Source organism: Cariama cristata, unplaced genomic scaffold (genome assembly GCF_000690535.1).
Source record: "Cariama cristata isolate BGI_N322 unplaced genomic scaffold, ASM69053v1 scaffold32037, whole genome shotgun sequence".
Lineage (NCBI taxonomy): Eukaryota > Metazoa > Chordata > Aves > Cariamiformes > Cariamidae > Cariama > Cariama cristata.
In genome coordinates, this window is record NW_009627697.1 from 37,979 (window position 1) to 55,120 (window position 17,142).

General features: G+C 44.1%; 1 protein-coding gene across 1 annotated transcript in view; it reads right to left on the bottom strand.

Annotated features, from left to right (window-relative positions):
* Positions 1-1,454: 1,454 nt before the first annotated feature.
* COTL1 (coactosin-like F-actin binding protein 1) overlaps positions 1,455-17,142 on the bottom strand; it is a 20,989-nt gene continuing 5,301 nt past the window's right edge. Inside the window, exons 3-4 of the mRNA XM_009704530.1 lie at positions 11,584-11,741; positions 1,455-1,985 (exon numbers count right to left, since the gene is read on the bottom strand). Coding sequence (XP_009702832.1) covers positions 1,875-1,985; positions 11,584-11,741 — 269 coding nt within the window. The 3' untranslated portion in view covers positions 1,455-1,874. The remainder of the gene's footprint in view (positions 1,986-11,583; positions 11,742-17,142) is intronic.

Below are 17,142 nucleotides of genomic sequence, written 5' to 3' on the forward strand. Positions count from 1 at the left end.
CAGACTGAGATTGCCGTCTCGGTACCCCACAAGCTGTCAAATAAAAGTTTATCGTGGTCACTGAACCAGTAAGGCAAAGCCTCAGACCATCACAAGCCCTCTGCAAAGCTCTTGCCTGTTAGTTATGCCTGTCCCTAGTGTCAGTCCTGTAAAAAATAACCATTTCCCTTCTTTCAGAGCAAGTTTTATTAAGTTCAGTCCAGAATTTTAACACCCCACGTAACCCTGTGCAGGAAGCTGCAAAACTTCACTCTGAAAGTGTTGTTCTTGCTCCCAAATCTGTTCCTGACCTCTCTACATTTATTTTACGTAGGTGTGAAATTCTCTTTGACCTAATTACAATTCCCACATGGCATTTTGGTGCTGGAAATTTAGATGTAACGCTGCTGAACAAAAAGTGTGTCAGATGCACTGTGGTCACCTCTGCCTTTCAGAGCAGAGATGAGCAGACAAGGACTGCAAGCACTGAGATCATTTTACATTTAAGCCAGTGTTTAATTCTCCTAATAGCCCCAAGATTGTAAGAGCGCAAAGCCTTACACCCAGGATTAAGAGACCTCCTAAATATAGGCTTGTTGTTGCAGGGAAGGTAAAAGAACAACAGAGTCGCTGAGAACTATTCTTGAAAAACATTTATTTCTGTAATGGGTTTATAGAGCTGACTCCCAAGCCCCAGTACAACACAGTTTCCCCCTACACGTAATTCCGGGGACAATTAGCTTTGATGGCAAAAAAAAAGCCATACAAAGAAGCCCCCCAAATAAACAGTTTGGTACCAAACAAACTGTGCCCAGGTTATTTCTGGGCCTCTGCTGTTAAACGCTTCATCCCAATCGGGACAGAACTGCCCTGCTCCATCCCTCGGTCAGAGCTGTAGGATGGTTCACTGCCTGAAGGCCCCAAATAACTGAAGATGTTGTGTTTAACTGCAAAAAAACCAGGGGGAACATGGGCAGAGATGGCTGCTAGGATTCAGCGGCTGCTATTTTTGCAGACATCATTTAAAAAGGAAATCTATGCATTTCAGTTTCACCTCCTGAGCCCCAGCATTAGGAAAGTCAAATACAAACCCAGAGACCAATGTACACAAAATAGTGAACAAGTGTCCAGACATTTCTAAACCCCTCAGTTTACTGTGCCATGATACCTTCAAGAAACAAACCCCCCGCATTCAAATCATGTTGGATCTTATTTTTAAGAGGGAGGGATAGAGATGCAGCACATAGCATAGCAACTGTCAAGCAATGTTTAAGGCAAATTTATTCCCATTTATTAAGAGTCAAAGAATTTTTTTGTTTCTTCGCCTTGTCGTTTAAGCTGTTAGATAACATCTCAGCTGGACATTTAAGCTTAGACAACTTAACCAAAGTTTGAGTGAAGTCAACTCAAGTTGATCTAAGCCTAGAACAGCAAAAAATATTATTCCCAAGAATATCAGTCAGAACAAATTTTAAAAAAAGTACGATAAAGGATGTTCAGAATTCCCACAAAACTTTCTCCCCTCAGAGACCAGGTTGAGCCCAACTAAAACACACAGACATGTACGCATACAAAGAAGAAGGACACAACGGCAAGCCTCTACAAACACAATGCTGAATAGGACCAAAGCAGAGCCAAACCTAAATTCCACAGATGCGAGAATATGGACAGAGTTATGAGTAAAAAAATGGAGGAAAAATGAAAAACAGAACCCCAGAGAGGGATGTTTCATGAGATGGAACGGAAAATAAAAGTCCACTGTATGCAAAGAAAGGGAGTTCTTAGGTGTACACAGAAAGCTGGGGATTTCAGTTGCCTCAACTCAGTTGTGTTAGTTTGTTGTGCCTTTCACCTCCCTTTGAGATCCAGGTGATGGTGCCAGGAGGTTTGTGCGTTTACTCAGTCTGTGCATCATAATTAGCCCCCCCTGCTTTCTTCAGCTCGTTCTTGATGTAATCCTCATCCAGCTCTTTGTGGTCACTGATCACAAATTCTTTGGCAAAGTTCTGCAAGAGATGAAGAAAAAGCCTGGTAAAAAAGGGGATACTTGTCCAAGTACCTGAATAAAGACAGGTTATCCAGCTTCCATGGCTGTGTGAGCTGCATACCCTTACCTACTGTGGTAGAGACGATAGATAGAAAGTGGTGGAGGAGGCAGAAGACTAGTGATAGCAAAACCCCAGACTTGACCTGGAAAAATTTTATGTGTCTACTTCCACAGTCACCGGCTGCAAGACCCAATCCTGCCCTATGCAACAACTCTTCCTAGCGATAAATGCACAGGCTAGGTTAGGTCAAGTTTCCTAAGTAGTATGCAAACTAAAATGCTCAAAATTGCTGACCTTCTAATTGCCACTGACCCTCAGCATCATCTTGGACAAGTCACTAATCCCATCTGTGCCCTTTCTAGGACCTCTTCTCCTAAAAAAAATGAGAACAGTGCTACACCACAGTACACTACAGTATCATACCCCACCAGCTGATAGGAGGATGCTGCCATTAATCATTGAGCAACATGCAGATGGTACCAGGAGCACCTAAGTCTACTTCACTAGATTTACTGACTCCTCCTCCCAACTATCTAATACACATCATGGCCAAAACCAAGATACTGTACCAGACAGGCTCCTGGCGTTGTTAATAGGCTCCACTATGCCCTGTGGTCTAATGATCCACAGTGACCTTTAAGGACACGCTTTATTAATGCACTTGTGTACCGCAGGGCAGCTATCTCACTGCTTGAAAGCTCTTTGCAACATTGGGGAGCTGGGGTGGGAGGCTGCGAACAGAGAAAACCTTTCTCAGAACAGATTGCCGTGAATGGGATCCTACGGTGCCTTTGGGGCACTTGTCACGGCTGTATCGTGACAGTCAGGGATTTGTTCCTTTGCGGGGCTGCCCCTCCTGCCTCATAGCAAGGGTGGCAGGCATGTGTGCGCACAGACATTTCAGCAAACATGCACATTTGCTTCTTGCTTTAGCATTTTCCTTCCTTTCCTAACCACAACTGAAAACACTGCATGTGTCTTTCCCTTACCCCCAACCCACAGAGGTTTTAGACACCATGAAAAACACAAGCATCCATTGCGCTCTGCCGGGTCAGGGACAAACTGATGACTGAAAAAAAAAATAAAAATAATTAAAATCCCAACAGCCTTGCTGCAATGTCTCAGGAGAGCTGCAATGCCTGGCTCCCCGGGCAGCGATCGCCCTGAAAGGTGACGGAGGCTGCCTGGGACAATGAGGCGATGCTTTGAGAGAGAAGCAGTCATCTTGTCCAGGTCTCCCTGGTGCTGGAACAGCCCCGGTACAACCGTGGAAGGGAGGTTTCTAATTGGTTTCAGACTCTAAGCCATGGGAGAGCTCTTTATTTGGCAGCGTCTCAAGGGTCTCAGTTTGGGATCAGAGTTGGGTAAAGGAGGGGGTGGAGGAGGATTCAGCTTGAAAGAGCCTCAGCACCTCTTTCATGCGGTGGAAGAAATGGAAGGGAGAGCAAAACAGCTCCCTCCCCCACGCCAGTCTCTCAGGCTGCGGCTGATCCTGTTTCACACTGTAGGAAATCCTCGCTACCGAAGAGTTGCTTGGGGAGGAAAAAAAAAAAAAGCTCATAGCAGCTACGAGAAGCCTTGTCTGCTCTGCTTTAGTTTATCAGCAGCTAGACAAAGTCCTAAGAAATAACAACTGCTTCACAGAACCATTTTGCTCCATGCTTCAATGGTCGGCTTTTCTGGTGTGAGGACATATAGACATTACAGGCGCTCATCCATGTCTTAGCAGAGTTCAGGGAAAATGGCAAAGAAATTGTTTATTTGGAGAAAAAAAAATCCTTTTTTTTGAGATGAGAAATGAAGAGGCAACCAGCCCAAAACATCAGATTTGGTCATGCTCACATGTCCTACTTCCAGATGCTCACTGCGGTGTGCTACCTACATGATTTTTGAGCTGAGCCTTTTCAGTTTGTTCTCTATGTGCTAACAGGTTTAACAAATTTTTCTCAACTCAGGATGCAGATTATCCAGGACTACTCAATTTCAGTGCTAGTCTTTGCACTGACTTTGGTGAGAACTAAGGCAGGCCCATAAAATAATTTCTGAGAGGGATTCCATGAAAAGTGTGTGTATTTTATAAATGTGGGAAAGGTATCCTTCAATGCCCACTCTGCAGAATCCAGATGATTCTGAAATTAAAACTGCAAGTGCACTCATGCATGAACAGAGGGGAACTAAATTACATATACCACAAAGTAATTATAATTAGTGAAGTGTCTTCTCAACTAGACAGTTATCCAGATGAGTCCTGGGTGATGATCTGTGGGCACCAGCCACTATTTCATGTCAGTGCCACCAAGACACCTTAAAATCTCCTCTCAGCAGTGGCCAGATAGGTTATGAACCCAGCCACTCTTAAATATCCTCTTAGCTGACTGGGCCACCTCTTGTACCAGATTTGTACCCTCGGAGTGCAATCTGGGTCACTGCTATTAATAACTCTTTGCTTTATTCCTTTCTGCTGGCAGGTGCTGTCAAGGGCTTCTTTTGTTCTTCCCACCTGCTCTTACCCACCGCGATGTCTCATCAAGCCTGGCCCCAAGAGGAGAAGATGCTTCCGGTGAGTTTGCTGCCTGGAAATCCTGATTTCAATAACCTGCTTGACCCTTCTTCAGCCATAGCCTCCCTCATCACTCTGAATTCACTGTTTGAGCTCTTTGGGGTTAAGCTTTTGATCAGAGAGCAAATCATAAGGTGAAGGGAGGCATATAAGTATTTTAGAGACAGTTGAAACTGCCTCCTGTGTCATCAGGGCAGGAAGACAGGAGGGACTCCGGCTCTCAGATCAACAGCAGCACTTTTCAGCCAAGGGCCATCTTATCCAGAGTTCACTCTTTTTTTTGTTCCCACTGAAACTGCCAGAATGTAAAACTACTCCCAACTGATTTAGTTGGGTCTGATGTTAACTAGACCAGGCAATGGTCCTTACTTGTCATGACTGTCATCTGCAATTATAAATAACGGATCATAGCAAACCAGCTCCTGCAAAGCACCAGGAAAAATCCCAGCTTCAAGCAGCTAACAGCAATGCCAACAGGCATCCAACTTCATCCAGATTTCTGGTGTGCCACCAGATTTGCTTTCTGCCCTTAAGAGACTAGGGTGGGGAAAGTCCCTCCTTTCTCTTCTCTCACACATACTGATATCTAATGCCTTTCAAGAGAATTGCAGAAGTTATAGCTGCCTAAGGCACAGTGCATAACTGATGCTTGGGCCCTTGCTTTGCTGACGTGCATCTTCATTTTACATCCTCCACTTCCTTTTCTCTTCTCCTCCCCCTATCCCCAAGCTTTTTACAACTGCAGCAAGCCCTGGGAGTGAATTCTAGCCTTTGTATTCACCCCAGAGTCATCAGCAGCCTACAGATAAGAAAAACAATGATGCCATTTATCTTTATCTCTCTCATGACACAACAGTGGCCACAGTCTCTTTGCCTTGCCTCTCGAATAATTGAACATGACGTAAAAAGTAAGGTTTACTCATGGTTCTTTAATACACCTACCTAGCACGTGCTTCTCTTTGTGCCCGAGTAGCAGAGGGTCACAATTTTGCAATCCAATCCCCTCTGTCAACCTCCATGTGACACTACGGAGAGAAAGGGCTCCAACCACGCTGGTCAGGTTGCAAAAAGTGAGCCTGCATCTCTCCCTGGGAAGCATGAAATTTATACAGCAAGCTCAGTCCAGCCCTTCTCTTCCAGACAACTTTATGGGGGGAAAAAAAAGGGTGGAGTAGATTTTCTTCCTATTCCAGGCCCTGAATGTTTAGCATATGGGGCCATAAAATTTCCCTAAGCTGGCCAAGGGAAAATCTGTCTGGTGCAGATACTGTACCAAACAGGTCTGCGGAGGCCCTTATAAATCACAGCATGGGTAGGCCTGAAGCCAAAAGGAAAATCCTTGTATCGTCTACAAACACTTGGGTTCTTAGCAGCTAGGGACGGTGCCAGGTAGTTGAGCACCTTCTTACTGTTTTTATTTACACTGGGGCTTGCAGCGGCTTCCACTGATGTTCAAAATCCTCAGTTCCACTGTGCTTAATGTCACCACTCCCATCCACTGGTCATCTTATTTTCAGTGCAGATGCAGTACAGAGATGACATCTCCCAAGTTTCTCTTCCAGCATAGTATGAGTCCTAGACCTGGGGTCATCGGGAAGAAAGGACATGTCCTATGGCTGCAGCAGAGGTATGTTCTAGCAGGGCTTCTCTGAGTACAAGGAGAGCTGTGAAGTGACAAATGCCTATAGCAATACAATACCACTGCCCTCCACTCTACACCAAACCTGGTCCTGCGATCAGCTGTCAGAGTCCAAGCTATCAGCAAAAATCTTCTCTTCAAATTTACTCCTTGCCAATTTTCATATGGGCCAGTTCCAGCCACTGGGAGAAGCCAGCCTAAACCTCTGGCAAACACATCTCTCAGCAATGGGAACTACATTTCAGCTGATCTGCAAATTCTTCCTATATCTGTGCTGCATCCCACTGGAAAAGTCACAGGGCTGTGTGTCAGATGTGGGGTGACGAGAAGCTGCTTATTCTGGCCTAAAGAAATTACTTATAAAGTTACCACCTTCTCCAGACTAGGACTAGGAGTTCTTGTAAATCCATATCCATTTGGTATGGTCATTACAGTAAACCAGAATAGGAAAAACAGTAAAAAAGAACAATTCTGTTTGCCTTCCCAGCAGGATCTCACTCACGCTCCTGAGAAAGACTGTCTCAAAGCCACCGTGACATAGCCAGTACCGTATGAGTTTGATGTTCTGACTGCCTCTAACAAAGCTATTAAACCATTTTCTGTTTAGGCTGCTCTACCAACATGAGAAACTTATGCACATACATGGATGTGGATGTGTTGTATCTGTCCTGAGACCAGGGACAGTAACCCCATAAGTAGGTCCTCCCTCATGAGATACCAGCATCAGTGCAGTGAGGAATCCAGAGGAAAAGAGAAAGGTGAACAGAAAAAACATCTGGCCATGAGCTCCAAAGCAGGAACTCTGTAAACTTGTTGACATCACTAAAGCCAGGCAAATTCCTCACCAAAAATAACAATGAATAAAATGCCACGAATATTTGCTCACAGAAACAGAGCTGTTTTACCCTGAATATGATTTAGGCAAATAATAGAGCACATGACTTTGTGGGGGCAGGAGCGCTGAAGAAAACAGAGAAGAGTCAAAATTTATGGAAAATAAGACAAACTGGCAAAGGTTGGGCAGTGCCTTTGCTGAGACAGTCCTGCAGGGGAATTCAGTCCTGTCAGGAAAAAGACCTCCACGCTGCCTAATGAGGGGTTAAAATCTCCTGGTAGGAAATGCAGGCATGAGGGGCAACAAGTTCACAGAGAGGAAGCAACACTCAGAGGGAAACCAAGTCCTGTTTTCAGTTCTTCGGCATTTACATCAAAACCAGACCCCTTTAGCACCGGTTGCCGCTCCCAGCCCCACAACCAGTTGTGTCTGGGCTTGTTCTTACTCAAAGAAAAGCAGCATAGCATCATCCCTCTGCCCCTCCTGAAAGTGAACAGGGCCATTCACTGGAAGGCCTGACGCTCCTGTACTTCAAACCCACAGCTGCCAGGTTTCACCTTGCTGGAATTTTTATGGCTGAACTGAACCTCACGCTGGCAGCCTCTCCTAGCTATAACAAGCAGCTTGCAATAGCCTTGATTGCTGGGCTTAAGCTGACCAACCTGTTTCTCCTGGGCCTCTGGAATAAAAGAAGTCAAAACAACAGCCCTCAGAGCACATAGAGTCTGCTGGATGGATTTGTACTAAGGCTGAAGGAGCCACAGCTTATGCATACAAAGGAAGTAAAAGGCAGAACCATCTTTGCTGCCAGGGGCAGAAAACACGAGTTTAAGACCAGCTTTGGATCATCTCCTTTTTAGCCAAGTAGAAAATATGCCCAAAGCCTTTCCGTTCAGCTGGTATCTGCTGGCAGCCGAGTACAACCTTGGCTTGACAACTAGAGGCTCACAGCGATCAAACTGCAGCTGTGCAGAGGACACAAATGCTGTGGGGTCTGCTGCACTTATGGCTCACGGTAAGCATCTGCCAGCTCACCTATGTGCACAAAGGAAAACACACTACTGCTGATGACAAAGTAGATGCAGCCTTGTAGTTTAAGTCATCCTGGCTTAGTGTTTCACAAAGTTCCCCAGCTGTTAAGTTTCGATCATTCTTGCTCTAGGATTTAGACTGTACCCCAGAAATGAACTCCCAAACATCTTAAGCAACAGTCTGCAAAGCATGGGACGTTGTGTGCTACTACCCCTGAGCCCTAGGTCTGTCCTTGGCCTAGACAGAAGCTCAGTGGAGAAGAGATGGGGTGGATACTGCATCACCTTACTCCATGTCTCCATTTACACAGGGAAGTCTCCACACATTAGTACTTAGCTATACCCTTAAGAAAATATGGATAAAGACTTGTTCCCCACTCTGGCCTTACTTCTAACCTGCTCTCAGCTGAACTACTTGGGTCAGGTCACAGGCCTGATCCAGGATTTCCAGCTGAGGTAAAGAGGAAAGGATTGAAAATAAATGGCTGTGAAGAAAAAGCTACTGAATGTCCTTTGAATGCAAAATGCATTTTTCTACAATCCAAAATAAATACAATAAACACAAACCCCATTTTCCAACAACATTAAAGAGGTAATAAGGATAGTCCCAAATAAGCAAGAAGACCTGATTCTCAGCTAGTACAGATCAGGAGAACTATGGCTATTTGCCTCAGATGAGATCCATCCCTGTAATCTTACAGTTATTACAGTTAAAAATCAATTGTGCTTTCTTCTGGAGAGATTTTCTGGCAACCTCCTCCGCTGACTATCAGCATTGCTTCCCAAGCCACCTCCCTATAGATTTCACAGCACCTGCTCCCCCTTCCAAGGGAGGAATACAAAAGCGAGGACAACCCAGTTCCTCTCCTTGCTTTATAATATTTCATCCTTTTGTTCACAAGCCCATAATCTACTCTTCAACAGTTAATATCCCTTACGTTTTCCTTATGGCAGGTGCTTCTAGGAGACCATTAATAATCACCATGTGTGAACACTCTTTATTCTACAGATGCAACATGGTGGGTTTTGCTTGCTAGGCAGTATTCAAGCTGACTGTCTTTCACTTTGAGTGCCTCGGCGGAAGAACAACGTTTATTGGCATTTGTTCAGCTTTGAGCAGAGCTCAACAGTAGCTCATCACTGCATCTACAACATAGCAGAGAGTATAAAGCAGGGCTCCCCGCAACACTGGAGCTTTGGTCTTAAATAAATAGCCACAGTTAGCTTTGCAAATATTACAAGATACTGAGAGCCCTTCAAGTTTTACTGAGGGCTTCTCAGACTGAAACACTGTTGTTCTGGAATCCCAACCAATCACTTCTATAGATCACAAAATCAAAGCTGTTATCTGCTGTACTAAAAGCCTCCTTGTGCCACACTTCCTTGGAAGGAGAGCCATGTTGCACAGGGTAAGTGCACCTACGGGCCATGCACCCAACTAAAACTGCAGAGAGCCAAACTGCAATAGCCTAGATCCTCTTCAGGGTTTGTAAAGAAGAAACTTCCCACTTTAGGGTACTACTTATTCCAAATGATGAACCAACACTGAGTCAGATTTATAGTTTATCATTACAGCAAACAACCGACTGTATTTTTCTATGTGTAACTCACATCTCAATCTCTGCAAAAATCAGAAGCAGTGGGGTGACTGGGAATGCACTTGAAGGTTAAGAGAACTAGTAAGAGTGAAATAGCTCTGGGATAAATTCCCTCCACTAAATTTCAGTTGGACTTTCTTGTCCTCCTTTGTTTTGACAGATTATCTCCACGGTTACATGCATAAAAAGAAGAAAATAGTTCTGCTTTTATCCCACTTCACTCAGAGGTATTCAGTTGCACATGTAGAACTCTTGAAAATTTTAGTTGTCAAGATCATTTCTTATGACAAGGAGGTCACCATTGACATTACATTCAGAAATGCTTTGGAGTGGGTTATAGACATGGTAGCTCAATAAAAGTGTATTAAGCACAAGTTGTATTGTTTTCATATTTTAGTACAGATTACTTGGAATCGGAAAGCTTTTAAGTAACAGCCAAGAATGGTTAATGTTCTACCAGATTATTAACTCATACAGACTACTAATCAAAGATGAAACAAGTGAAATTGCAAATTATATGTAACAGACCTGAGGGACGGATCTTAGAAGAGCATTCAGGAATGGTATTCATCTCAACAGGAATAAATTGTCTAAACATATTTTTAAAAAATCTTGGGCCTAGTGACTCTTATATGAGTCATTCACCAGTACTCTATAATTTCATCTTCAGCTACAATTACACAGATTCAGCTCCTTCACATGAACAGAGATTTGCTTTCCTGTCTCTCAGGTGTCATTATGGAAGTTTCTTTTCAGAATGGACCCCTCTGAGTAATTGTCATTTTGAAACATTTAGCATCAGTGCCTATCTTCTGGAGGGATATGAATTTATTATATTCTTCCTGCTTCTTATCTAAATATAATCTTCTGTATCATACAAACTACCAATGAATCGAGGGGGACTTCATTCTCATCCTTCATATTGCCCTGTTGGGAGATTTCTTTACATAGGCAAGAACACAATTATTGAGGGAGATTATTTCAATGGTCAGCCTCTTCTCCAAATGCATAAGAAAGACCATTTCTCAGGCATTGGAGAGCTGGCCCTAGGTTTAGTTGAAAGAGCTAATCTTGCTTTAAATACTTCTTCAAAAGAAATATGCTAAAAGCTAGCATCTTCTCCGTTAAAGTCAGCTTTTTGGTGGCAGTTCTTCGCAGTCTTCCATAATTCACTTCTCTCGTGACTGTTGCTTGTTTTCACTTGCTTGGACTGAGCCTGGAGCCTGACAGAGCAAGCCCGGCTCAGAGTCCCCTGGGAGGCCTTGACAGAGTTAAAATGATAAGCTCAGTTGGGGCAGACAAATTCAAGTGAAGCCCTTCCAAGGTGTGTACTAAGCACATTTCTCTTTTGCCCTGATACACCCAAACCCAAACAGAAGACTATTCAAATCCAGTTAGCTATTAAGGGCTGTTAGTTAATTGGTACTGATAGGGACTTCAGACTTTAGTTGATTAGGTCCACGAATTCATTGTGCAGTGACAAAAGGCCTCAAGAGAAGTTTAAATAAGGGCGTGGGTGTTTCTGTTTAATTTTATCTGCTTAACTTAATACTGCCTTGTTCTCTACCATTCACTATTACGTTATTTCCATATCAGGGAACGAGATGGGAAACATGTTACTGGTGACAAGGAGGGGACTGCATATATTCCCTCCTCATGAAATAGTTAAGACAGCCGTAAGCTCAAAGGTGCTCCTTTATGCCTGAGTGCTCAAAGGGCAGATGTTAAGTCTTCCTAGCAGGAAGACAGGCAACAGGAAACTGTCTTCTTTTTAAAGGATTAACTATTATGTTGAAGGATGATCCAGTTCTTCCTCCTCTCTCCCCTCATGCTGTTGTTCGTAGAGCTAGAAGCGATGAGAACTGGCGGTTAGAAGCAGAAGGAAGAGGTTACCTGTACTACTTCTTTGACCAGAGTCTTGTCGGTCCCAGTTTTGGCTCTCTGCAGGCCACTGACATCCTCTCCAATCCAAGTGATGAGGGCAAACTTGACTCGCTTGCTCATGGCATCGCCAGTGGTGAATCGGACAAAGCCAAACAATCGAACATCATCTGGAGAGACAAAGCCAAAAGGATAAAATCATTAAAAACAGAAACATCCCTGCCTTGCCATTTTCCGGGGCGAGACTACCACTCACAACTTAAAAGACCAAGCCAAGGCACTGATCCTGGATTACAATACCATCATTCGGGATTAGCAGGGCAACACAGGGCCTCTGCTCATATGCCCTTCGCTTGCAAGGTGCGCTTTGCCAGTGTTAGGTCTGCCTCTTCCTGGGGAGCTCTGAGTTACTGGGAGGAACCTGGCTGTGCTGGCCACCCCAGACCACATTAGTGTGCTGCTAGTGAGTTTGGAAATGGCTCAAACACAGTCAACGGGCAGTTCAAGAGCACAGAGCTAACCCCAGTTACACATTCAGCCAGATCATTTGTCTGCAGGTCACAGGCCAAGAAGGGAGGAAAGTGACTTCCCAGCATCTCTTTCTTACAGGACAGCAGGATTAGGGTCCCATTTTATAACATACACCCAGAAACTGGCCATTGTGCAAATTTGATCCTTTCCCCTCCTTCCCTTCAGCAACATTTCTGGCTCACCCGTAGTATGAGTTTACAAGAAAGAGGGGAGAAGAAGGAGCAAAAGAAAAATCTGCAATTATTTCCCCAGCTGTGTTTTTCTACTCTTTCTGAAGCCCCGTAGAGAAAGGCCTTGGATTTTAGAACTGTTCTGATCCTTGTTTCACAGCTGGTTTCTGCTATATCATGCCAGCCTAGCGTTATTTAGTCCGGCCATATGTGTAAAAAACTTGTAAACTCCTTGTCTCGAAGAGTTTGTTTCTTCATTGCAGGGTGACTCATCAACCGAGGCAGCTGGACGCCTTCATGATCCCAGGCACTTAGAAAGCGTGTGATACCATCCACTCATATCCCCAGCCTCAGTGGCATGTATGATGCTGAAGCCTTCAACCAGGATTGTGCAGAAAAGCAGAGCAGATGGACAGTTGTGCAACCGTAGAGTATACCTAATCATAGCTACTTCATCTGTTATAGGTTACTCAAGACCTTGTAAATGAAATGAGATGACTCAAAATAGAAGAACAAACTTGCTGTTTGAAAAGAATCATGTTAATCCTCGTTACGCTTGTTGTGACCAGTTCAACATGTTTTCTAGTTATTTGCTGTCTTGACTACTGCCAGGTGAAAAAGCAGGCTCCAGGTGTAGTAATGTTTGCCAACATCCCCATCCTTGGATCCATTACAGCATGCTCCATGAACAGCCAGGACAGCCCCAGGAGCTCTGGGGACAGGGGAGAAGCAGCTCTAAATTTCTCATCCTCAGAACATCGGCTGCTAGAAATCAATGCAAAAAAAGTGGGATTTTCCCTGAAAGCTGACAGATCTCAGAGCTTCTTTGTTTCACCGAAGTGTGAGTAAAGACAACTTCCACTTGATACAAGATAAAAAGGTTTTAAGTCTGAAAAAAACCCACCCATGCTCTCCCTATTTTATTCTCTATTTACTTTTTTGCCAGTGACAGAGGACTACTGGGGAAAAATGGAAAATGTATGGTGGGGCGTGTGTGAGCCAGTACAGTGTTTAAAACAAACTCCCCTAAAGATTTCAAATTTGAAACAAAGAGAAAGAAAGAGATCTTACTCAAAAGAAAAATTCATGTGGATCTTTGGAGGGAGAATAAGAGTGATCTGTATCAACAGTGCAGGCAAACAAAACTTCTCTCTCACAGACCCTGTTACTGGCAATTACAAGAAACGTACGGAGAGACTCCTGTTTCTGACAGTAAATCCTCTTCGCAAGATTGATTAGAACCATAAATGAACCGACAGCCAGGAAATACCCAAGGTGAAGAGAGACAGTAAATCCCCTAACGTTACTATTAACAGTTCTATGAGAAAACCTTGCTTTCCCAGATCTGACAGTAAAGGAGGCCACACTCGGCTAAGAATAGTACTGTGGTTCCTATGGGAACACAGTGCTGGAAGGCACTTTAATGTCAAGTCCTGGCCCCTACTATACTGTAACCGTGTCACAGCCCTTCCCATGGACCCATCGCTTTCCACCTTGAGTATGTAGGTTTTTCATCCCTGCCCCTTCTACCAAAGGTTGTTACAGATCCTGAAGACTGCTTTGGAATATGCCCCTTTATAATAAAGATCATACAAAAATATAATGAATGAGAAGAATTCCAAGTTTTTCTGCAGTGCTTTTTCATAGCAATGTAGAAAGGTGGTTGAAGGAACTTATCTGTCAGCACGAACCTTACTTTGACATGAACCCACAGATCACTGGCAGCAGCATGATTTGCTTCTCAGCAGATGAGTTTGGGTGCTTTCCTGTCCTGTTTGAAAGCAGCTTGATCAGCGGCACCAAAGAGAGCCAAACCCAGCAATTCCGCCGGGGCTTTTATCTATTAGATCACCTGCTACTCAGTCACTATGAGCAACTCTTACTTCATCATGTTAAATCCCAATAAGTTTAGTAAGCAACTGAGGTTAGACGTGGGGCTCTGAGTCACCATCTTGGGCAGAATTTACCTGGGGCTGGTTTACTGGTGGGGGCTTGAAAGATTACACCCGAGCTGCGTGCTTTCTCCTCCTGTGTGCCCACGGAGGTTGTATCCCCACAGTAGGCAGAACAGGCTCTTCAGCTGCCACAATTTTCAGTCCAGTGTATCTAATATAAACTACCAATACGTGATGCTTTCACGTGATGTGCCAGTCTGTGAATTGCAGCAGCTGAGGAGCATTTCAGCAGCTGCAGATAAAGGCAAGAGGGAATATGAATCGGAGCCCTTAGCAATTAACACATCTCTTTTCCTAAAAGGGCAACAGGGACAGATGTGGAGGTTTTTAGCACTAGTTCAGCCAGGGTATGAGCCTCTCCAACTGCAAGTCAAAATCCCTGAGCAGAAGTGGTTGAGTTTCACAATTAGTCTGAAGCATGTTCAGAGTGATAACAGGATCAAAATGCAAGTTCTTTTATACTCCCAGATTTCCTCTTTCACAGTTAATCAGTTCTACCCTGCCAGATTACCTCGTTCTGCTGGAAGTCATCAATGCCATCAGTGCCAACTCCCTCAGAAATCTCAAGGCATTAATATCCACCACCCCCCCGCCCCTTTTCACACAAAACCACTTATAATGGTTTTAGGAATTTGCTGGGTGTGTGGGGGAGTGTAACAAATCAGAGAGAGAGACAGTGGATTTCCTCTTTCAGAGGAAATCCTGCCTAGCTCTACGCAACCACCTTCCTAGTCACTAAGCCATGAATTTCAGGGCAGAGAGAAGCAAATAATGGATGTGGGTAGAACGGAAATAGCAGCTTTATTTGAGAAGATCTCCTAAGTTACAAACAGCAGAAATTAAGGACGTTAATTCCTACTAATATCACTACTCCTTTAACTATGGTTGTACAGCATGACAATAGGGCTCTACAAACAATGAAAAGTACAATGAATGCCTTAATAAGCATTACGTAGTATTTTTCTCCAAACCCCTTACTTATCAGCAAGCAGGATTTTCCAAATATACTGATTAAGCAGCCCTTGGCTGTCAACAAAGCTCGATGCCAAGCTGCAGAGATTTCCGTGATGGTATTCTCCTCTTTTTCATCCACTCAAACCCTTTGGTTCAGCCGTACTAAAAAATTCTCCATTAGATTAAAATGCACTGACTCATCAGTAAAAGATAATAGCTGCAGGAAAGAAATACAGTCAAAAGCTTCACGGTTCTTAGTCTTACAGCTCTGAATGGCCAAGCCAGAGACATGCTGAGATAAGGCCGCCGCTCCCAGCTTCACCTGCCTGCCCAATCAAGGTCACATACAGCAAGGCAGCTGATGGAATGACCTGCGTTTGTGTTCTATCCAATAATGAATTACTGATAGCACATGACAGGTTTCATGAGGATTTCTTTTGTTTGTTTCAACTGGATTCATTTTAGATTAATTTGTCAATTTTCCACCTCTTCAGTCACCCCTGTAAGTCACATGGCTACACGTGCAGACAGAAAACCTTCCCTACCTCTTACTACACTGGGTTTTCCCCTCTTTAGCCCTGTACTGAAGCCCGGATATCCCTGATGCAATCCTGCCTTGCACCATGCAGACATGTTCATTAAGTCGTCTAAGACAAATACAGAATGTTTGACCTCAGGACCATAACCACAGGGCATGCTGTACCTGGGGCACCAAACCTTCCCATGTAACCCGGGGTGGCTGACTTGAGTACAGCGTACTCGGGACACAAGTGCATGGGGAGGATGACCCCACACTGACTTCTCCAGCTTTCTCTGGTCCAGTGAAGCCATCAGCAGTGTTTCATCAAAATGAGTTGCTGCTACCCCAAGTGACAGTGGTCCTGCAGTGGTCCCCCTTGGGACCTGGGTATATTCTGGCAGGCAGAGTGGGAGGAAACAGGGCATCCAGCTAATCTTTGTTCCCCTTCCCTGAAGGAAGGAACGGTTGCGTTAGTCAGCCAGAAGTAAGGGCCAGGCAGGCCCCAAAACAAAGGGCATACAAAAGATACAACGCTCTTCTTTACCTGCTCTTATGCCTAGCACAGGATGGTAAAATGCAGTCCCACAGCCATGCTATTTTAATTAAGCATCACAAAACTAAATTGAATGCCAGGAGTTACTATTTCAGTGCAGAACTCGACCTGATGAGTTATTCCCACAAATATGAATGAGAATATTCCCTAAAACAACCTCCTGTCCATTGCAAGGGACAGTCTGAGCCACAGCTCCAGCTGGCAGCCAGGAGATGGCTGTCAAACACATGCCGCTTCAGCTGACCCTCCCAGAGAGCAGGGAGGGCACAGGGGCAGGGAAACACTCCAAAGACACAGTGAAATTCCCATACACCACCCATGGCCCCAGGTCTTCCTTTAAACAGATATTAAGGGAAAGCAGGCAAGACGAACATTAAAGAGGAAAACCAAAAGCAGTGGGAGACCGATTTACAAAGCCTATTTTAGCAACTTAAGATGTAGCCAAATACAGATAAGCACCTATCTCATTATATGTCCTCATGCATTTTTACAAATCTTTCCTACAACCTAAGGTGCCAACGTAATCTTGGTGATCTCTCAGCTCTTAGCTCCTAAATTTTATACGCAGGCCAGGCTTTAAGGGACAACTGTCATAAGCCCAAAAGAGGTTGCATTTGTTTTAGGAGCCGATTCTATTTCTGTTTTCTTCCTAATAATTTATGTCAACCAGAAATGATTTTATAGGGTATTTATTTCAGACCAAAGATTTTCAGTTCCTCCTCGTGCTGAATGCACAGTGTGGTCTTGGCTTGATCTTTTCAGACACATGAATAACTATCCCATTTCATGCTGTCATTGCAATTATTTATCTGGACTGGGGCTTTCCAAATAAAAGGCTCATTATTTCTTTTGTCAGAGATGCATTGAAAAACAACAGTTCACATGTGG